General features: G+C 52.8%; 4 protein-coding genes across 4 annotated transcripts; 2 read left to right on the forward strand and 2 right to left on the reverse strand.

Moving 5' to 3' along the window:
* Positions 1-279: 279 nt before the first annotated feature.
* On the forward strand, positions 280-1,146 carry BGZ61DRAFT_437801 (DNL zinc finger-domain-containing protein). Its single transcript, XM_046244174.1, has one exon. The coding sequence runs from the start codon at positions 355-357 to the stop codon at positions 925-927; it is 573 nt and encodes a 190-aa protein (XP_046111967.1). The 5' UTR covers positions 280-354; the 3' UTR covers positions 928-1,146.
* BGZ61DRAFT_377908 (armadillo-type protein) lies at positions 1,147-9,250 on the reverse strand. Its single transcript, XM_046242581.1, has 2 exons — positions 7,823-9,250; positions 1,147-7,772 (listed from the first exon to the last, which is right to left on the reverse strand). Exons 1-2 carry the CDS (start codon positions 9,202-9,204, stop codon positions 1,214-1,216), a joined length of 7,941 nt encoding a protein of 2,646 aa, XP_046111968.1. The 5' UTR covers positions 9,205-9,250; the 3' UTR covers positions 1,147-1,213.
* A 287-nt stretch (positions 9,251-9,537) lies between these two features.
* Positions 9,538-11,239, forward strand: BGZ61DRAFT_488658 (CwfJ C-terminus 1-domain-containing protein-like protein; the record flags this gene model as incomplete). The annotated part of the gene is made up of 2 exons (XM_046250129.1): positions 9,538-9,554; positions 9,610-11,239. The coding sequence occupies 2 exons, from the start codon at positions 9,538-9,540 to the stop codon at positions 11,237-11,239; spliced, it is 1,647 nt and encodes a 548-aa protein (XP_046111969.1).
* Positions 11,240-12,768: 1,529 nt separating this feature from the next.
* Positions 12,769-14,608, reverse strand: BGZ61DRAFT_470657 (uncharacterized protein; the record flags this gene model as incomplete). The annotated part of the gene is made up of 4 exons (XM_046248107.1): positions 12,769-13,909; positions 13,964-14,186; positions 14,244-14,311; positions 14,364-14,608. 4 exons carry the CDS (start codon positions 14,606-14,608, stop codon positions 12,769-12,771), a joined length of 1,677 nt encoding a protein of 558 aa, XP_046111970.1.
* Positions 14,609-15,296: the final 688 nt, after the last annotated feature.

The following is a 15,296-nucleotide window of genomic DNA, read 5'->3' on the forward strand; positions in this document are numbered from 1 at the left end:
TAAGTCAAGTTGGGCGTCTTAGGTTAATCTTGTCACTGTGAGTGAACAACGAAAAGAGCAAGGGTGTATTTTGACCCACTTGAAGTTGAAAAAGCCGTGTAATATATAAGTAAGGTAGCAATAGACTATGATTATTCACACTTTGTCAGTCCAAGTGCGAGGGAAGCTGGTTGAGATCTTCAGAGAACCCCGAACCGGGGGTGTTGACGCACGGACCCGCCCCACGTAAATGACGTTTCGCTCCAGATCTCCCATCTTCCATTGAAATATTTTGATCAACTTAGGGCGGCTCAAACCAACTGCAAAACACCACACACTACAACACAACGCTACATACCGCAGAACGACGACAATATGGCATCCCGACCAAGCCCTATATTCTCATCCATTCTACGCCAGATCCGCGCTCAGCCCCACCGTGGATCCCCGCTCCGCGCGCCTCTCCCATCCCGCGCTCGCCTCCCACAACCCTTCATCGCAAACACCATCGCGGCCCGCGCAGCCCATTCGATCCCTCGCCCGTCGCCCTCACAAGCTTCGCAAACGTCGCAACCTAAGCCGAAAAAATCCTCGCACACTGGCGACGCCCCGAAGAGCGAGGGTGCCCGCCCCGAGCTCAAGCCCGACTACTACCAGCTCTCCTTCACCTGTGTACCCTGCGGCCACCGCTCCCACCACAACGTCTCGAAGCAGGGCTACCATCGTGGCTCCACGCTCATCACCTGCCCGAGCTGCCGTAACCGCCACGTCATCAGTGACCACCTCGACATCTTTGGCGATCGCAAGGTCACCATCGAGGACATTATGCGCGAGAAGGGCCAGCTCGTGAAGAGGGGCAGTCTTGGCGAGGATGGCGATATTGAGTTCTGGCCCGAGGAGAAATATGCCGAGGAAGCCAACAAGTCTGATTCGAACGAGAGATCATGATTCTTCTCATGTGGCAAGACTTTAGAAAAGAGCGTAACGGTGTATGAGATATGTAAAAACATTGGTTGGCGTTGGATATATGACGATTCTGGGATACCCTTCTCCATACATAGACTGGGGATTTATCACTGTGCTCGCATGGCTTATCGGAAACCCGCTGTGGCCTGCGCTTTGAAGCTTCATATATAAGATAGTTTCTGAGAGAACCGTAGTAAACACCTCTAATAAATGCACTTTTGGTGTGCCTAAAACCCCGAAAACGCCGTCTGATGCATTATTCTCCTTCTTACCATCCCTTGTACGACTGCCTCATCGACTTCTGCTCCTTAGATCTCATCTTCATCCTAGACTTGTTCTTCTCGAACTTCTTTCGCTTATCCCGTCCATACTTCTCAGGATGCGCGAGCGCCTCAATCTTTCGCTTACTCGAGCGTTGCTGTCTCTTGGCTCGCACCTCCTCGCGAATCACTAGCAACTGCTTGGTGTACTCGCCTGTGCCAAATTTCTTCTGCAAAGAATCCATGAGAATCTGTGCCCTCGTCTTCAAGGCTTCGTGTTTCGTCTTAAACACTTCGTCAAACGAGAATGGTGGAGGGATGGACGGGTCCGTGAGGTTGTGCAGAGGTGTCAGAATCGACTTGAAAGATGGCTGCAGACGCTCCAAAGAGGACCTGCGACAGATGGTTTCGAGAACCTCCATCGCTGCCGTTTTGGGAGTGATGGCCACAGCCTTTGGTGGAATCTCCCTTCGAATGATGTGAGACAGTCTCCAGAAGAGATACTGTAGATCCTTCTTCTTCGCTTGACCCTCTGCTTCCTCCTCTTCCTCCTCTTCCTCCTCTTCGTCCTCCTCTTCGTCCTCCTCTTGATCCTGACCCTCCTTGTCCGAATCCTCTGTAACCTTGGGTCTGAGAGGGAGACGAGGACCTAGGAAGATGAGGACCTGAGTGGCCTCGGCCGCGAGTGCCTCATCGACATCACGAGATCCTATGACTCCAAGGGCAAGGCGAACAAGGTCCTGGACTTTGGCCAAATTCAGGGTGAGGCCATGAGAGCCCTCCACAGCCTCTCCGACTGAGACGTTTGCTCCGTGCTTCGCAAAGTCGGCCAAATACAGGCTGATCAACCCGATAGCCGCGATTCTAACAGGGGTTTCGGGGTGAGCCAAGCATTTGGCAATGTTGACCCACATCTTCTCAGCGTCACCAGAGAGGAGCTTGTCAGGGAACACAGCCATCGACACTCGGATGACACCCAATGCTGCCGCCAGAAGATCCCCATCAACCTCACCAATGTCTTCGGCGGCAATAAGGTTGGTGATCTTGCCAAGAACAAGCTTGAAGTCCTTCTTATTCTTGGATGCATTCTCGTGAGATTCAATGTAGTGGCCAAAGACCACGAGCGCCAGTCTCAGGACGGCGTCGTTGCCATCCTTGTCCAACCACGTTCGGAGAAGTCCCAAGAAGGTTTGCGTTCGTTCCTTATCAGACTTGCGGAAAATCTCTTTGATCAACTCTGCGGCCGCAAGTCGGCACTTCTCGCTGTCGTCATTGGCAAGCACGAAGAAGAGAGGAAGGAAACAGGTGGCAGTGACCTCTTGGACAAAGTCATCCGAAGATTTCATCAGCAACAAGTGGACAATCTCCATGACGGACAAACGACCGCCCTCTCGCTCATACTTTAGGTTGGCAACGATGAAGTTGAGTTGCTTGGCCCAGCGCGCCTTCTTCTGTGGGTATTCTCGGATGAATTGGAAGAATGCTCCTCTGGCCAAGTCACGCGTGTCCTTGTCGTCGTTTGTAATCATGACAGTTCCGACGTAGTCCAGAGTATCGTAGACAGAAGCTGTCTCGATATGACGATCCAGAACTGACCGCAGGAAGTTGAAGGTGACATGTCGGTACAGTGGTTCGGTCAGATCGTCCTTCAACTTCCCAAGCAACATGTCCACAGCGGCATCCTTGACTGTCACATCACGACGGTCCCGCAGGACGACCGCCAGCATCTTGAGAGCTGCCTGGGCTAGCTCGGTAGTGGTGGAGACGGCAGTCGAGATGCTCTTGGTGGCTTCCTTGACCGCGACCTTGTAGATGTTCGTCCCGTCTTCATTGGCGAATGGGACCTTGACGATGACAGCAAGGAGTCGGAAGGCAGAAATCTTCACCTCGTCCTCTCCCGCCACCATTACATCACCTAGGATAGGGATAAATCCGGTGATGTTTTCGGAATTTCGCAAGCTATCGTGCTTCTTGAGGATGGACCTCAGAATGTCGACAGAGAAGCGGATGAGCTTGTATGTGTTTTTGGTGGTGCGTCCTCTTTCGCCACTTTTCTTGGCACCTCTCTGAACAAGATACTTCTTGACCCTGGGATCAATCTTCACCTCAACTTCAGGTTTACGACTGTTGTAGACTTCCTGGATGACTTCGTAGCAGAAGATCAAAGTGTCGCGGCTCTCAGCTGCCGTGTTCTGAAGCAGACCAGCCGTGATGCGCGTCATGAGTGCATCGATCTTGCGCACCATCCTGAGGTCAACCTTCTGCATCAGAAGAGCTTGCAGAGGCTTCGTCAGGTCGATGAGGCGGCTGATTGACGCATTCTTGGCAACTAGCTCCATCGAGTCCTGGCTCTTGCTGCTCTTGATCTCCTTCATCTGACTGATGTAGCCTTCAGCATCCTTCTCTTGGCCAATGACGCCAAAGACATCATCCATGATGACCGCCACGATAGAGGGAAGACAATAATCTAAGTCTCCAGGAGCGTAACCTGGTGCTGCCGCAACCAAAATCGAATGCATCGTGTAGGAGAGCACGTGCAGCTGGTAACCCTTGGTGAGTGCACCCCGTAATTCTCTAAGCATGAAGCCGAAGAATGATGGGCCCAAGTTGACAGCGATCTTGACGAGCGTGTCGCGAGCCATCTCACGTGCATCCCAAGATTTACTTCGGAGAATATGACTGATATCCGTCAAGACACCCGCCAATTTCTGGTCCATTTGCTCCGTAGGCAACAGTTTCAACAACTTGACAATAATCACACCGACAGGGACTCGGTAACTGACTTCAGACTCGTCCTTTTCATGGAGATGCTTGATGAGGGACGGAAGGAACCAATGCTCGACTTCTGTGCTCAGTTTGTCTGATTTAGGGATCGTGAGAGGCAGCCTCGGGCTACTAGAGGCAGGAACATCGACCTGATCAACCTCCATAGGCTCGGCCGAAACGTGCTCGGAGGCGAGAATGAGGGCGTCTGCAACCTTGCCCAGAAGGCGAAGGGTCTGCTTTTGGAGCTCAGGCTTGGATGCAATGTACCCAACATACCTCTGGAAAGTGGTCCTGTAGTGCTTCCAGTCAAGAGACATAGCAAGGGCGCCAATGGTGTTGGTTGCTTGGGCACCCAATCCATGGTCATCGGTGCCGTCAGCGCGGCCAAAGATGAAATGCTCCAAAAGGGGGATGAAGAATTGAGCCAGATTCTGGCTACCCATTTCTTGCTTGCTGTTGGCAGCCTCCAGAATATGGAGAGCCTCCAGTTGCCTCGAGCTCGCAGGGCTTAGGATGTTGAAGAAGAATGTCAGTTCCGCAGATTCCTCGTTTCGATCACCCAAGAGGCCACCGAGATCGGAAATAGGCCCCCACTCGGGAAGAGTGCTGAGCAAGAACCCAAGCACTCTGAGATGTTCTCTTCGAACTGTTTCAGAAGCCTCGCGAGCCCCGGCATAGAGAGCAGGCATGATAACATCCAGGAGATATTTCTCAAACTTTTCTTTTCCTTGCTCAGATGTGCACGAGGCCGCGTCTCCAATGAATCGTCTGATACCATCGGCAGAATTCGACGCAAGAATACCAAACTCCGCATCATCTCGGATATGGAAGATCATGTTTTGAAGCAGAGGTAGCCATTGCTTGGGAGTCAGCGGAGTTTCCCGCTGGGTAGAGATGGCAGTGAATGCAGCAAGACGTCTGTCATAGTCTGGCTCCTCAATGCGACCCTCCTTGAATGAGTTGAGTGCAGTACAGAGATCGGCAACCTCGGAAACATCGGCATCCTTGTCAGCAATGGCCAAGAGAGCCCTGGACAAAGACCGACGGTTCTCTATATCCTTGAAGTAGCTGAAAAGAGAAGAGATAGTGTCATAGACACTGTCCAAAAGCGAATGGTCCTCAAAGGCATTGGAGCGGGAAATGTATTGTTCAAGAATGAGCAGGATTCTGCCCTTGAGTCTGGGGTTAACTCGTCTTGGGGGTTGGTTGAGGAGGAAGACTGAGATCTTAATGACGGCCTGGATATTCTCGGCATCCTCAACGACTGGGGCCATGACCAGGAGAGTCTCCACGCAGGCTTCCAAAAGATCATTGCCAAATCCGGAACCGTCAAGGACGGCACTAATCTGGGCCAGAATCGCTCCAGCATTTGGATCTAGGATCTCGGCCTTGATGATCTCATTGAACTCGCATTCATGAGCTGGTGCCGTAGCGAGCTTCACAAGATTGCGAATGATTGACAAAACATAGATCTTGACCTCATCTTTGGCTTTCGCAGCAGACAAGCATTCGATGACCTTGGGAAGGATCCCGACTGGAAGGATCTTCTCATGAGGGGCCAGGAACAGTGCCACATTAGGAAGAACAGACCAGGTCGACAGGAGTTGCAGCATACCGGAGATTCCTTGGGCCGTTTCGATCGGCAGGTTGCTAAGTCTTGGGGCGACAATCTCCTCAAGGATAATATCGTGGTAGGGCTCCCACTGGAAGGCTTGTGCATTTTGGAAGAGTGCAATGAGGCACTTCATACCAGTGGACCTGGTCATCCTGAGGAGTGACTGCGTGCTGGCCTTTTCTTCCTCCTCGTCCGGCACATTTTCCGCATCCTGGGCATTTCCACTTAACTGACGGCAGGCGTAAACAAGGCAGTAAACAACTGCGTTAAGAATTGTCTCCAAATAAGGCGTGACGTTGGTGCCCAGTTCAGAGATCACGGACGAAATCATGTTGAGAAAACCGACCTGCTTTCGGGCAGGAATTATGGGCTCATCGAAGGTCTTCCGTGGCACTCCAACGACCTTGACACCCTTCAACTTTCCAGTAGCAATGTCGAGGAAGCTTCCCATGTCCTCAATGGTAAGGTTCCTCAGCACCGCAAGTCTAGTGGCGTGTAAGCCATGTCGGCCGCTTGCTGCTCCCTTCTTGGAGATGGAACGACCGTAAAGCAGTCGGAGGAGGATGGGCATCAACCCGGCTCTGTGCTCTGCTTTGATGGCAGTTTCGTCCTGCAAAAAGACGGTGAGTTCGTTCTTGAACCGAGACTCATCGAGAAGATACTCTAGGTTTTCTTGGTACGTTTTGACAGCTTCTTGCTTCCAAGTAAGGATGGCCTTGAGAGCAAGTTTCTGGATCTCGGCATCACCGTTCTCCATTAGTTGCAGAAATGCGACATATACCTCTTCGTGCTGATACAAGACCCTGGGGTTGATGAACTGGGAAAAAACGCCCATCATACCCTTTCGATCCGCCAAGGACCAAGTTGCCCCTTCGGATTGATCTTGTTCGTCCGAATTGGGAGTCCGGTCTTCATCACGTGCCCAGGAGAGGAAGTGTGGGACGAGTTGACGAGACCTCTTCTCAGCAAGGGCTGGGATCGCATTGAAAACCTTCAATGCACGAGATCTGGAGTTGCCAGCCACGGTTTCTGCTGTCTGTTGCTTCTCATCGAAGCTTTGTAGCATCAAATCATCGGGGTGATCGATTGCTGTTTCCACCTCGGCTGCCCCCTTTTCTAACCTTCGCAAGTTGGTGCATTCGAATTCGGAAACGAATTGACGACCTGGAGCCAGTCCGTCTGACTGAGACGGGCCCCATCTGGCCGACGGCACATTTAGCCACTTGAAAGCAACTGCACAAATGGCCTCCTCTCCGGCTTTGCTTTGGGCAACTTGCTTCATGGTCTCGACAGCATCATCCCAAACTGGGGACATCTTAACCGTCAGCATACCGTAAAGAAATGCTGGCACGGCTTGCTGCAGCCAAGACTTGTCCTCAAAGGAGGCGTAAGCCAGTCCAAGTTTTCGAAGAAGCATGGCAATCGTCCTTGTGTGTGCGAGGTCCAGGGGAGTTTGTTCGACCTCGATCATGGTATCAATCGAGTCCGTTGAGTCTGGCACGGTGCTGATCTGTTTCAGAAGCTCTAAGGATGCTAGTCGGATCTCGTGCGATGGAGAGCTGAGATTATTGACTAGAGACGTCACCACTGGGTCCTCCTCACTCGCAGAGCCCTCGCTGCTCGTGCTGTCCTGCCTCTTAATCGTATCGCTATTTCGCTGGATTTCCTCGTAGGCAAGATAGGCGTGGAGAAAGCCCACAGACTGAGCGAAGCGTGGAACAGCTGCTCGCAACAAGGGGCTCAGTGTAGCATCGATGGAGTCGGCGGCCTTGCTCATTCGTAGGTATGCGTGAAACCCCTGACCAACGATGAAGTGAACTTCGTCGGATGCCAAGGTGGAGGATGGTCGAAGTGCCAGCTTGAGTTTGCGAAGGAGAAGCTCCGCAATGCGAGCATTAGTGGATGGGTGAACTGTGGTCAACTCTAGAATTCTGAGAAGACCCGAATACTGCGGCAAGCATCTGTCTCTCCAGACTTGCGGGTCCTTGTTGTAAGGCCCTCGCTCAGGGAAAGGCGAAATTTCGAGTCGCTCAAACTTGGACACGATCTGATCCTGCCAACCTTGAGGCAACCTGCAGCTATCCTTTTCGCCGGCGGGAGGGAAAGCACAGTTCTCAACCATCTTGGGTAAGAATATGCACAGCATATCTTCGTTCTGCCCCTCGGACCAATGGCTGGTGATAAATCTATACTTCGTTAGAGCTTGAGCCAGGACGTCGTACATGAATGTGCTTACTTTTGGAATTCGTTCCGGAACAAGCTTCCAAATCGCTGAGTGTCCAATTGGCAGAAATATGAGCAAAAAGGTATGAACCACTTCATGAGCGGCTCCCTGCTCAATGACTGTACAAGAGAGACAAGGTGTGGTATCAACGCGTCAATGGGAGCGTTGTGCCAAATAATGGCAATATTGGCAATCAGAGAACTCCAGACAATGCTATGCGCATCCTTGGGTACTTCGACAGCCGCCTTGGTGACTTGGGCAAGCATATCAACTAGATTCCGCACAAGAGGAGTCCAGTTACTCAATCGAGAGCCCCTACGAACACCAGCTAGGGTGCCGCATATTCGGACAAAGGGTACCAGCTGCCATTGACGATCCGCTGCTTGCACCTGGTTCATGCTTGCTTCGACATTGTCGTGAATTGCGTCCGCAAATTCTTCGAAGGTATCGACAGTCGCGTGATGGATGACCGCTGTCAGAACGCCACAAGTAACATTTGTCCATGTAGTTTCATCGACAAGGGAGCGCTCACGCTCAGGAATGGCGTTGACGAGGGCGGCAAATATCACTGGGCCGGTCGAATGGATCGTGTAGTCGGTACTCTTGATGGCCTCAGCGAACATGGTCATCAATCCGTCTTGATAGAGTACAAATTGACGGTCGCCGATGATACTGCAGAGATCATCCCTGGCGCATTCGACAAGAAGTTTTAGGGCGGTATCCCGGTGTGACGGCGCCGCGGCCTTCTTCACCAAAAAGCTCAAGGCCTCGGCAGCGAAACGCGCGATGTGAGGAGGGTGTCGTGACTTTCCGAGAAGGGTGACCATGACCTTGAACGTAGGTCTCAGGTCGGGGACCAGCAACTTGGAGAGGTACTTGAACAAGAATGCCAAGGCACCAAATGTCCACTCGATAACCTCGACATCCTGCGGCTTGCTGGCGACTGCCACGATCAAGTCGAGACTTCTCCCATAATGCTTCTCGAACCGCACTCCCAGGTCGTGGGAAAATGCTGTCAGGAGGTCCAGCAACGGTTCCAGGGCTTCCTTCTCTTGTGCGGATATGTATTGGGCCAACAAGTCCATTATCCGTTGCTCGAAATGGAGGAGTTGGGGGAGGCTCTCGCAGAGCGGCAGAACCTCCCGCTTGAATGCGACAAAGGGCTTCGAGACATTGAGCTCTGACCATTTGTGCAGTCCTGTCCCGAAATAGGATGTCGATGTCGACAAGTCTTCGGTCTCGAGATCATGGCGGCGAACTTTGCGGAGCGGCTGGAGGGACTGGAATTTTGAGATTTTGGTAGTAAATGACTCCCATCGGTGATTCTTTTGGTGTGGAGTCGAATTCTTGTTCTTCCGGGCCTTGGTGATGCGCCCGGATGAGTTGGTCGGCATCTTGGCGGTGTTGCAGCCCGATGCAGAGATTTGCAGACGAAGTTGCAAGGTCTCACAGAGAGAGAAGAGAGCTTCACGACCGCGATACGCTCCCCGCCAAAATTTCCAACTTTTTTCATCGGCAGAAGAGCGGTAAAACCGATAACGGTGCACTAGTGCATGCTGCCCCATCCCGGCCAATTAAATCCGCGCCGCAAACTCTTATCTTTCTCTTAAGCTTACCACTAAGGACTCGAGGAACCGTCATCTTCGCAGCTTCACTCTCGTGCATCGTCTGTAGGCACGACGTCGCGTGTGAAGCCGCCCCCTAAGCTCTCTCTCACCACCACCACTATGGCTGCGCCAAAGATGTAAGCACTTTCCATCACTTGCGAATTAGTCGCCGTATCTAACATCTCCTCGTAGCATCGTTCTAGGGAGCCTCAATGGCCAGCTCGAACCCGCTTTCAAGAAGCTCGCGACGCTCCACTCCAAGAACAACTTCGCCCTGGCAATCTTGACAGGGGATATCTTTTCACCCTCCAACGACGATGACGCAGTCACCGGGCTGCTAAATGGGACCATTGAAGTCCCCCTCCCCACCTACTTCACCGTCGGCAACCACCCATTGCCCCCACGCATCGCAGCCAAGGTCGAGGCCGACGAGGAGATCTGCGAAAACCTCCACTTCTTGGGCAAGCGCAGCATCACAAAGACGTCGGAGGGGATTCGCATCGTCGCGCTGGGAGGCCAGCTTGATCCTAACCTGGTTGCAGGCCTGTCCAAGGAGCAACATCTTCCCTTCCACTCGGCAGATGACGCAAAGAGTCTACGTGGTGCAAACAGCGCCGATATTATGTTGACTGCAATGTGGCCCGCCGGCGTATGGACTGGCTCGAATGTCGCTCTAGATCCCACGCAGCAGGCATCTTTGGCCAGCTCAACCGCGATTGCCGAACTGTGCGCTGCTCTCAAGCCTCGATACCACATCTCTGCTTCTCCTGGCCCGTTCTTCTACGAGAGAGAACCCTTCGTGCACCCAACCGAGAAAGATTCTGACATTCCATCTGTGACAAGATTCATCTCAATGGCTACATATGGTAATAACGCCAAGGCCAAGGCTATGTATGCCTTCACCCTGAACAAGGGAGACGCCTCCATCCCCGTCGGCGCCACGTCCTCGCCGTTCAACCCAAAGAAGCGGCCACAAAATGACGATTCATATAACCGTTATGACCATGGCGATGGACACCGCAACCGACGTCAGAAGCGCCGTCATCGGTCCCCTCCCCCGGGTCCGGACCAGTGCTACTTCTGCTTGTCCAACCCAAACCTCTCTGCCCACATGTGTTGCAGCATTGGTGACGATGCCTACATCACCACAGCCAAGGGCCCGCTCCCCACCTCTACCACCTTCGCCGATCAAGGGCTCCCCTTCCCAGGCCACCTTATCATCATCCCTCTCCCACATGCCCCGACGATTCCCAGCATGGGCTCCGTGATAGAATCCGAAGGAGAAGCCGTCAAGGCATATAACGAGATGACTCGCTTTCGTGAAGCCATCCAGGCCATGATTGCCACCAAGAGCTCCCACAAACTGGGCGTTGTCACTTGGGAGATTAGCCGTGACCGCAACATCCACCTCATCTGGCAGCTTCTCCCGGTTCCGGCGGACCTCATCCGCCAAGGCATCACTGAGGCTGCCTTCCGTGTCGAGGCAGAGAACCAGAAGTACCCAAAATTCACCACGCAGGACCTCTCACTCGAGAAACAAGCCGCAGCAGGCGACTTCTTCCGCGTGTGGTTGTGGGCTGATGACGGCGAGGACAAGATTAAGGGCAAGTCCCTCGTCATGCCACTGCCTTCGGACATGCGCTTCGACTTGCAATTCGGTCGCCGCGTCCTCGCCAAGCTCCTGGGCCTGGAGAACCGTAACTTCTGGAAGGACTGTGAACAGACAGTCGAGGAGGAAACGAAGGACGTAGAGGCGTTCCGAGAGGCGTTCAAGGACTGGGACTTTACCTTGCCCCAGGACAATGGCGATGCTGCTGCTTGATACCCGATTTATAACTAATGCATGGGATGGCGTCTAAATTTGACTTCGGGAGGGCTGGAAATTACATTCCACATGGACTGTGGGCGCGTTTGCTTCAGGATATTTATATCACTTCGTCTGCAGGAGAGATAGAATGAAGATTCGGCATTTGGCTGGTAGAAAAACCAGTTCAGGACAGCTCGGCTGTTTAGTGATATGAGTGCATGAAATAGAATCCCTGAAGCTCCCTAACTCCAACAATGGAACTGTCGTGTCCCTGGTTCATACCCATGACCATGACCCAAGTTGGAGAAAGATGCCCAGGTCTGGAGACGGGGGAAAAAGCATGTCTAGAGGTCTTTCACGGTGAAGGCGAGGAACACATCAGCAAGCTCCCAGAACATCACAGCACCAAAGACATCAGACATGTTTTTAGTTTAACGTTTTCCCTCAATTGTAGGTGTGAGCTAGTCAGGGGGGACCCCCCTTAAGGCAACATAATGTACAACCAGCAAACCAGTGAAGGTAGCCATCCATCGACATTGAAAACCTCCACTCTAGCTAGTCCTACAAAAGTACAGCAGTGACAAGACATTCTTTGCACTGCAAAAACCAAAAGACTCGAGCTCAAAAACGGCCGGGCCTCTGAGGGTTACAGTCATCCCTTTTTCTTGGGAGACATTTCGGAATATGTGTAAGAACAGAGAAAATAAAATATGAAACCATTCCGTTGGTTTTGAAGGGGTATAGACGCAACTACTGTGCGCAGGGTGTGGTGTATCTGGGGCAGGGATAATGGTATCAGAAAACTATCAAGTGACCCATCTTTGGGTGATAGTGGTGGTAAATGAATGGAGGCGCCGTTGATTTGTCCAGATGGTCCTCAAGGGGAGATTGAGAGACCGAGACATCGGAGTTGACGACGTCTGTGCGACAACGCAATGGTCGCATGGCGAGGCAGTTTTCCCGCGACATTGTTTCGGGAATCAGAAAACGCAATTGTACAGCCGCCAGAGCAAATGCAGTTTGAAAATGGAGAACGCGCGCCCAAAATGCAAAAGGAAGCCATTGGCTCCCGGGGTAATGTTGTGGATCCATGGAGGATTCCAAGAGCGACAGCGTCGCCGTGAAATGTCGAATCCTGTGGATCGATTCGTCTTATGCATGAAAGAGAGAGAAGAAAAAAAGGTCTCGAATAGAGAGAAAATCATCGAAGAGTAAGACTCGCGCCAAGATCTATTAGCGAAGTGGTCGTTGCTGGTCGTGGTGGCACTATGACATGCAGTGGATTAAGTGTTGGCGGATGTTAGAGGCGATCTTGCGAAAACTAAGGCGAAAGACACGTATTATGGCGGCTGTTTCGTCTTAGCCCGGTCGGTATGTTCGCCTTCAAAAGGCATGGGATTGCATGAGCAATCTGGTGGGAATATGTGCGTGATGGAGAGGTTGCAGATAATCATAGACCTTAGAGCTGACTCGATGAGACCAGCACTGAATGAGTCGGCTCTACCACGTGCTCAGCAGACAGTGGCAGATAAATCGAGGAGGGCCTAGTAGGAGGCCATTCGACGTGTGTGTGTTCTCTCCCCAAGGATGGGAGAGTTACCAATCATGGCAATGGGGTTATGTCGCGACATGGGCCGGCTTGGGGCAGTGGGCGATTCTTCCACACAGCGCTCTCGCTGGCCAAAGGCGAAAGTCTGGGCTCGGCTCAAACCCTTACGAGATTTTAGGCGACCCATTTCGCGTTCGCAGGTGCGCTGGTGCGCCTCATCCGACATCTCAACGTATTCTTGGGGGTAGCATCGGGACCGATGTTCAGCAAAGAAGCCGCTATATCCACCATCTATGATGTAGACCTCGGGATACGTAAGCTTAGGATAAAACTCTGCATTCACAGTGCGATCCTCGGATCGGACATGACGAGCCATCAGGGGAGCTCGGTGAGCAGAGTATTCGCAGTGGAAGATGAGCAGGGTGCGTCCACTCATGGGAGTTTGGAAGAGCTGGCTGGTCAGCAGCTCCTTGTCATTGTAATTGACAGCACCATCAATGTGGCCGCCGTCGTACTCATACTCAAAGCGGCAATCAATGACCATCTTCTGGTCAAAGTGCTGGTAGTACTTTCCGTCCAGGACGTCCACAAGGGTCTCCTTGGTGATACGCGGAATGGTATCCGTGGGATCATCAGTTAAGAAGTGGGGAAGAACAGGCTCCTGAGACTCTTCAACATCCATGACCGACTGCAAGGCAGACGATGCAGTCTCCGGAGACTCAGACTTGGACTTCATGACGTCAGCTGGGTTCTCGAACATGCTCAGTGATCGGCGGAACTGTTTGCGATTTCGGAGAAAAGGGTTAGACTGCCGACGGGCATGGCAGTTCATGGGCGAGCCGGTGCGGTAACCACCCGACCCGACGAAATTGGGAAAGGGATGTCTCGCACGAAGGCTTAGAGGGACGGGTGCACAAGGGCTGTTGGCCGACGAGGGCCGGCGCTCTGAAGGTGGTGAGGCAGTCTCGAAGCATTCACTAAGAGAGAGGTTTGAGCTGGTGTGGTTGAGGCGAGAGTCAGTCCCGAATCGGAAAGGCGGCAGTTGGGTGCTGTCCTGTGGCCGACTAGGAAGAGCAGTGGTACTGAGGCCCTTCATCCGTGTTAGAGACGGTCTTCGGGGCACAGCGATTCTGCGGCTACAGATGGACGTTAGGATGAAAAGTTTGACGAGCAGAAGCGGGTGTACTCACTCAGCCACAATGGGTCTGGCCGGCTCCAACGACGATTGTCGAGAGATGGGGGCTGGAGAGTCCAACATCATCTCGTCATCGGCAAGGGGCGTTGAGCCGGGAGTTGGCGAGGTGATGTCGATCTGACTGAAGAAGGGCATCTTGTGAGGAAGTGGTGACATCTCCATCAACTCAGTCAGGGGAGCAGGTGACGACGACGGGAGAGGAGGAGTGGTAACGCAATCTAGATGGAAAAGTTAGTCCACTGTTTCACTATCAAACAGAGGATGCAGATTCTTACCACGACCTTCCATACCGGTGATGGTGTGGGCTGTGAAGAGAGCTCGACGAGGGGTCGGGAAATGGGGACTATGACTTGGTTAACGACGAGGCCAGCACCGAGGGACTCGTCACGACAAACCTGGAGTCATTGTCGAGACGGAAGTTCTGGGACAAGTCGGCAGCGAGGCTGGCGGCAGGAGAGGAGCCCCGGATGTCCTTGACGTTGAAGTAGTCGGCCGTGCTCTTGTGCAATTGCTCGCGAAGACTCATGGGTCCAGAACCGCTGGAGGTTGCAGAGAAGTGAGAGTGACGGAAAATGTCCCTACCCCAGCCCGGAACGGGCATCGGGCGGTGCAAAGCCGCTAACGGTGATGAAGCTTCCATGATGGTAGTGTGCTAGATCGAAATGGACTCGAGACGAGTCGAGCCAAGTCCAAAGGAGCAAGCCACGACTGCAGAGATATCAACGACGGACACAGGGTGCAAACTCGGAGAGGGGAGGTTGCAGAAAGTCAATGCTGCAACAACGCCTCTGAAGATGCAATAGAGTCTGTCGAGACTATTTCCACAGCGATACGGAAGCTCGTGGGAGTTGAATGAGGGCGACCCAGGGAGGGATTGCGAGGTGTCTCGTGGCGGGGTCGGCGTCGTGGGTTCGTTAGAATCGTTCGTGGGACATTTGAAGGAGCGACGAGCGAGAGTCGACGTAGAATCGTGCGTCGTAGGGCTCGTTACGACAGTGAGAGATATTGATTGACGAGGCAACGACGGGGATTGAGGTCGGGGACGAGTCCCTTGTCGTGATGTTCTGGAGAGAGAATGGCGGGCGGGCTTTGCATCCAGGACCCAAAAAAGACCGGGGGCGTTGCTAGGCGATGGTGGAGGAACCAAACCAAACGCGCTCACGTACAGTAGTACACGCAGCACGCAGCACGCAGCACGGCTCACCGAGGTACACGCTGGAGCTCCCGTCCGATGATGACCAAAAGAAAAAGAAAGAAAAAAAAGAGACCGAATGGGACTCTTTCTTTCTCCCTGGAGTTTTTGGCCGACGAGAGGAAAAGCGGTGCCC

This window comes from Ilyonectria robusta (assembly GCF_021365365.1).
Source record: "Ilyonectria robusta strain PMI_751 chromosome Unknown BGZ61scaffold_1, whole genome shotgun sequence".
Lineage (NCBI taxonomy): Eukaryota > Fungi > Ascomycota > Sordariomycetes > Hypocreales > Nectriaceae > Ilyonectria > Ilyonectria robusta.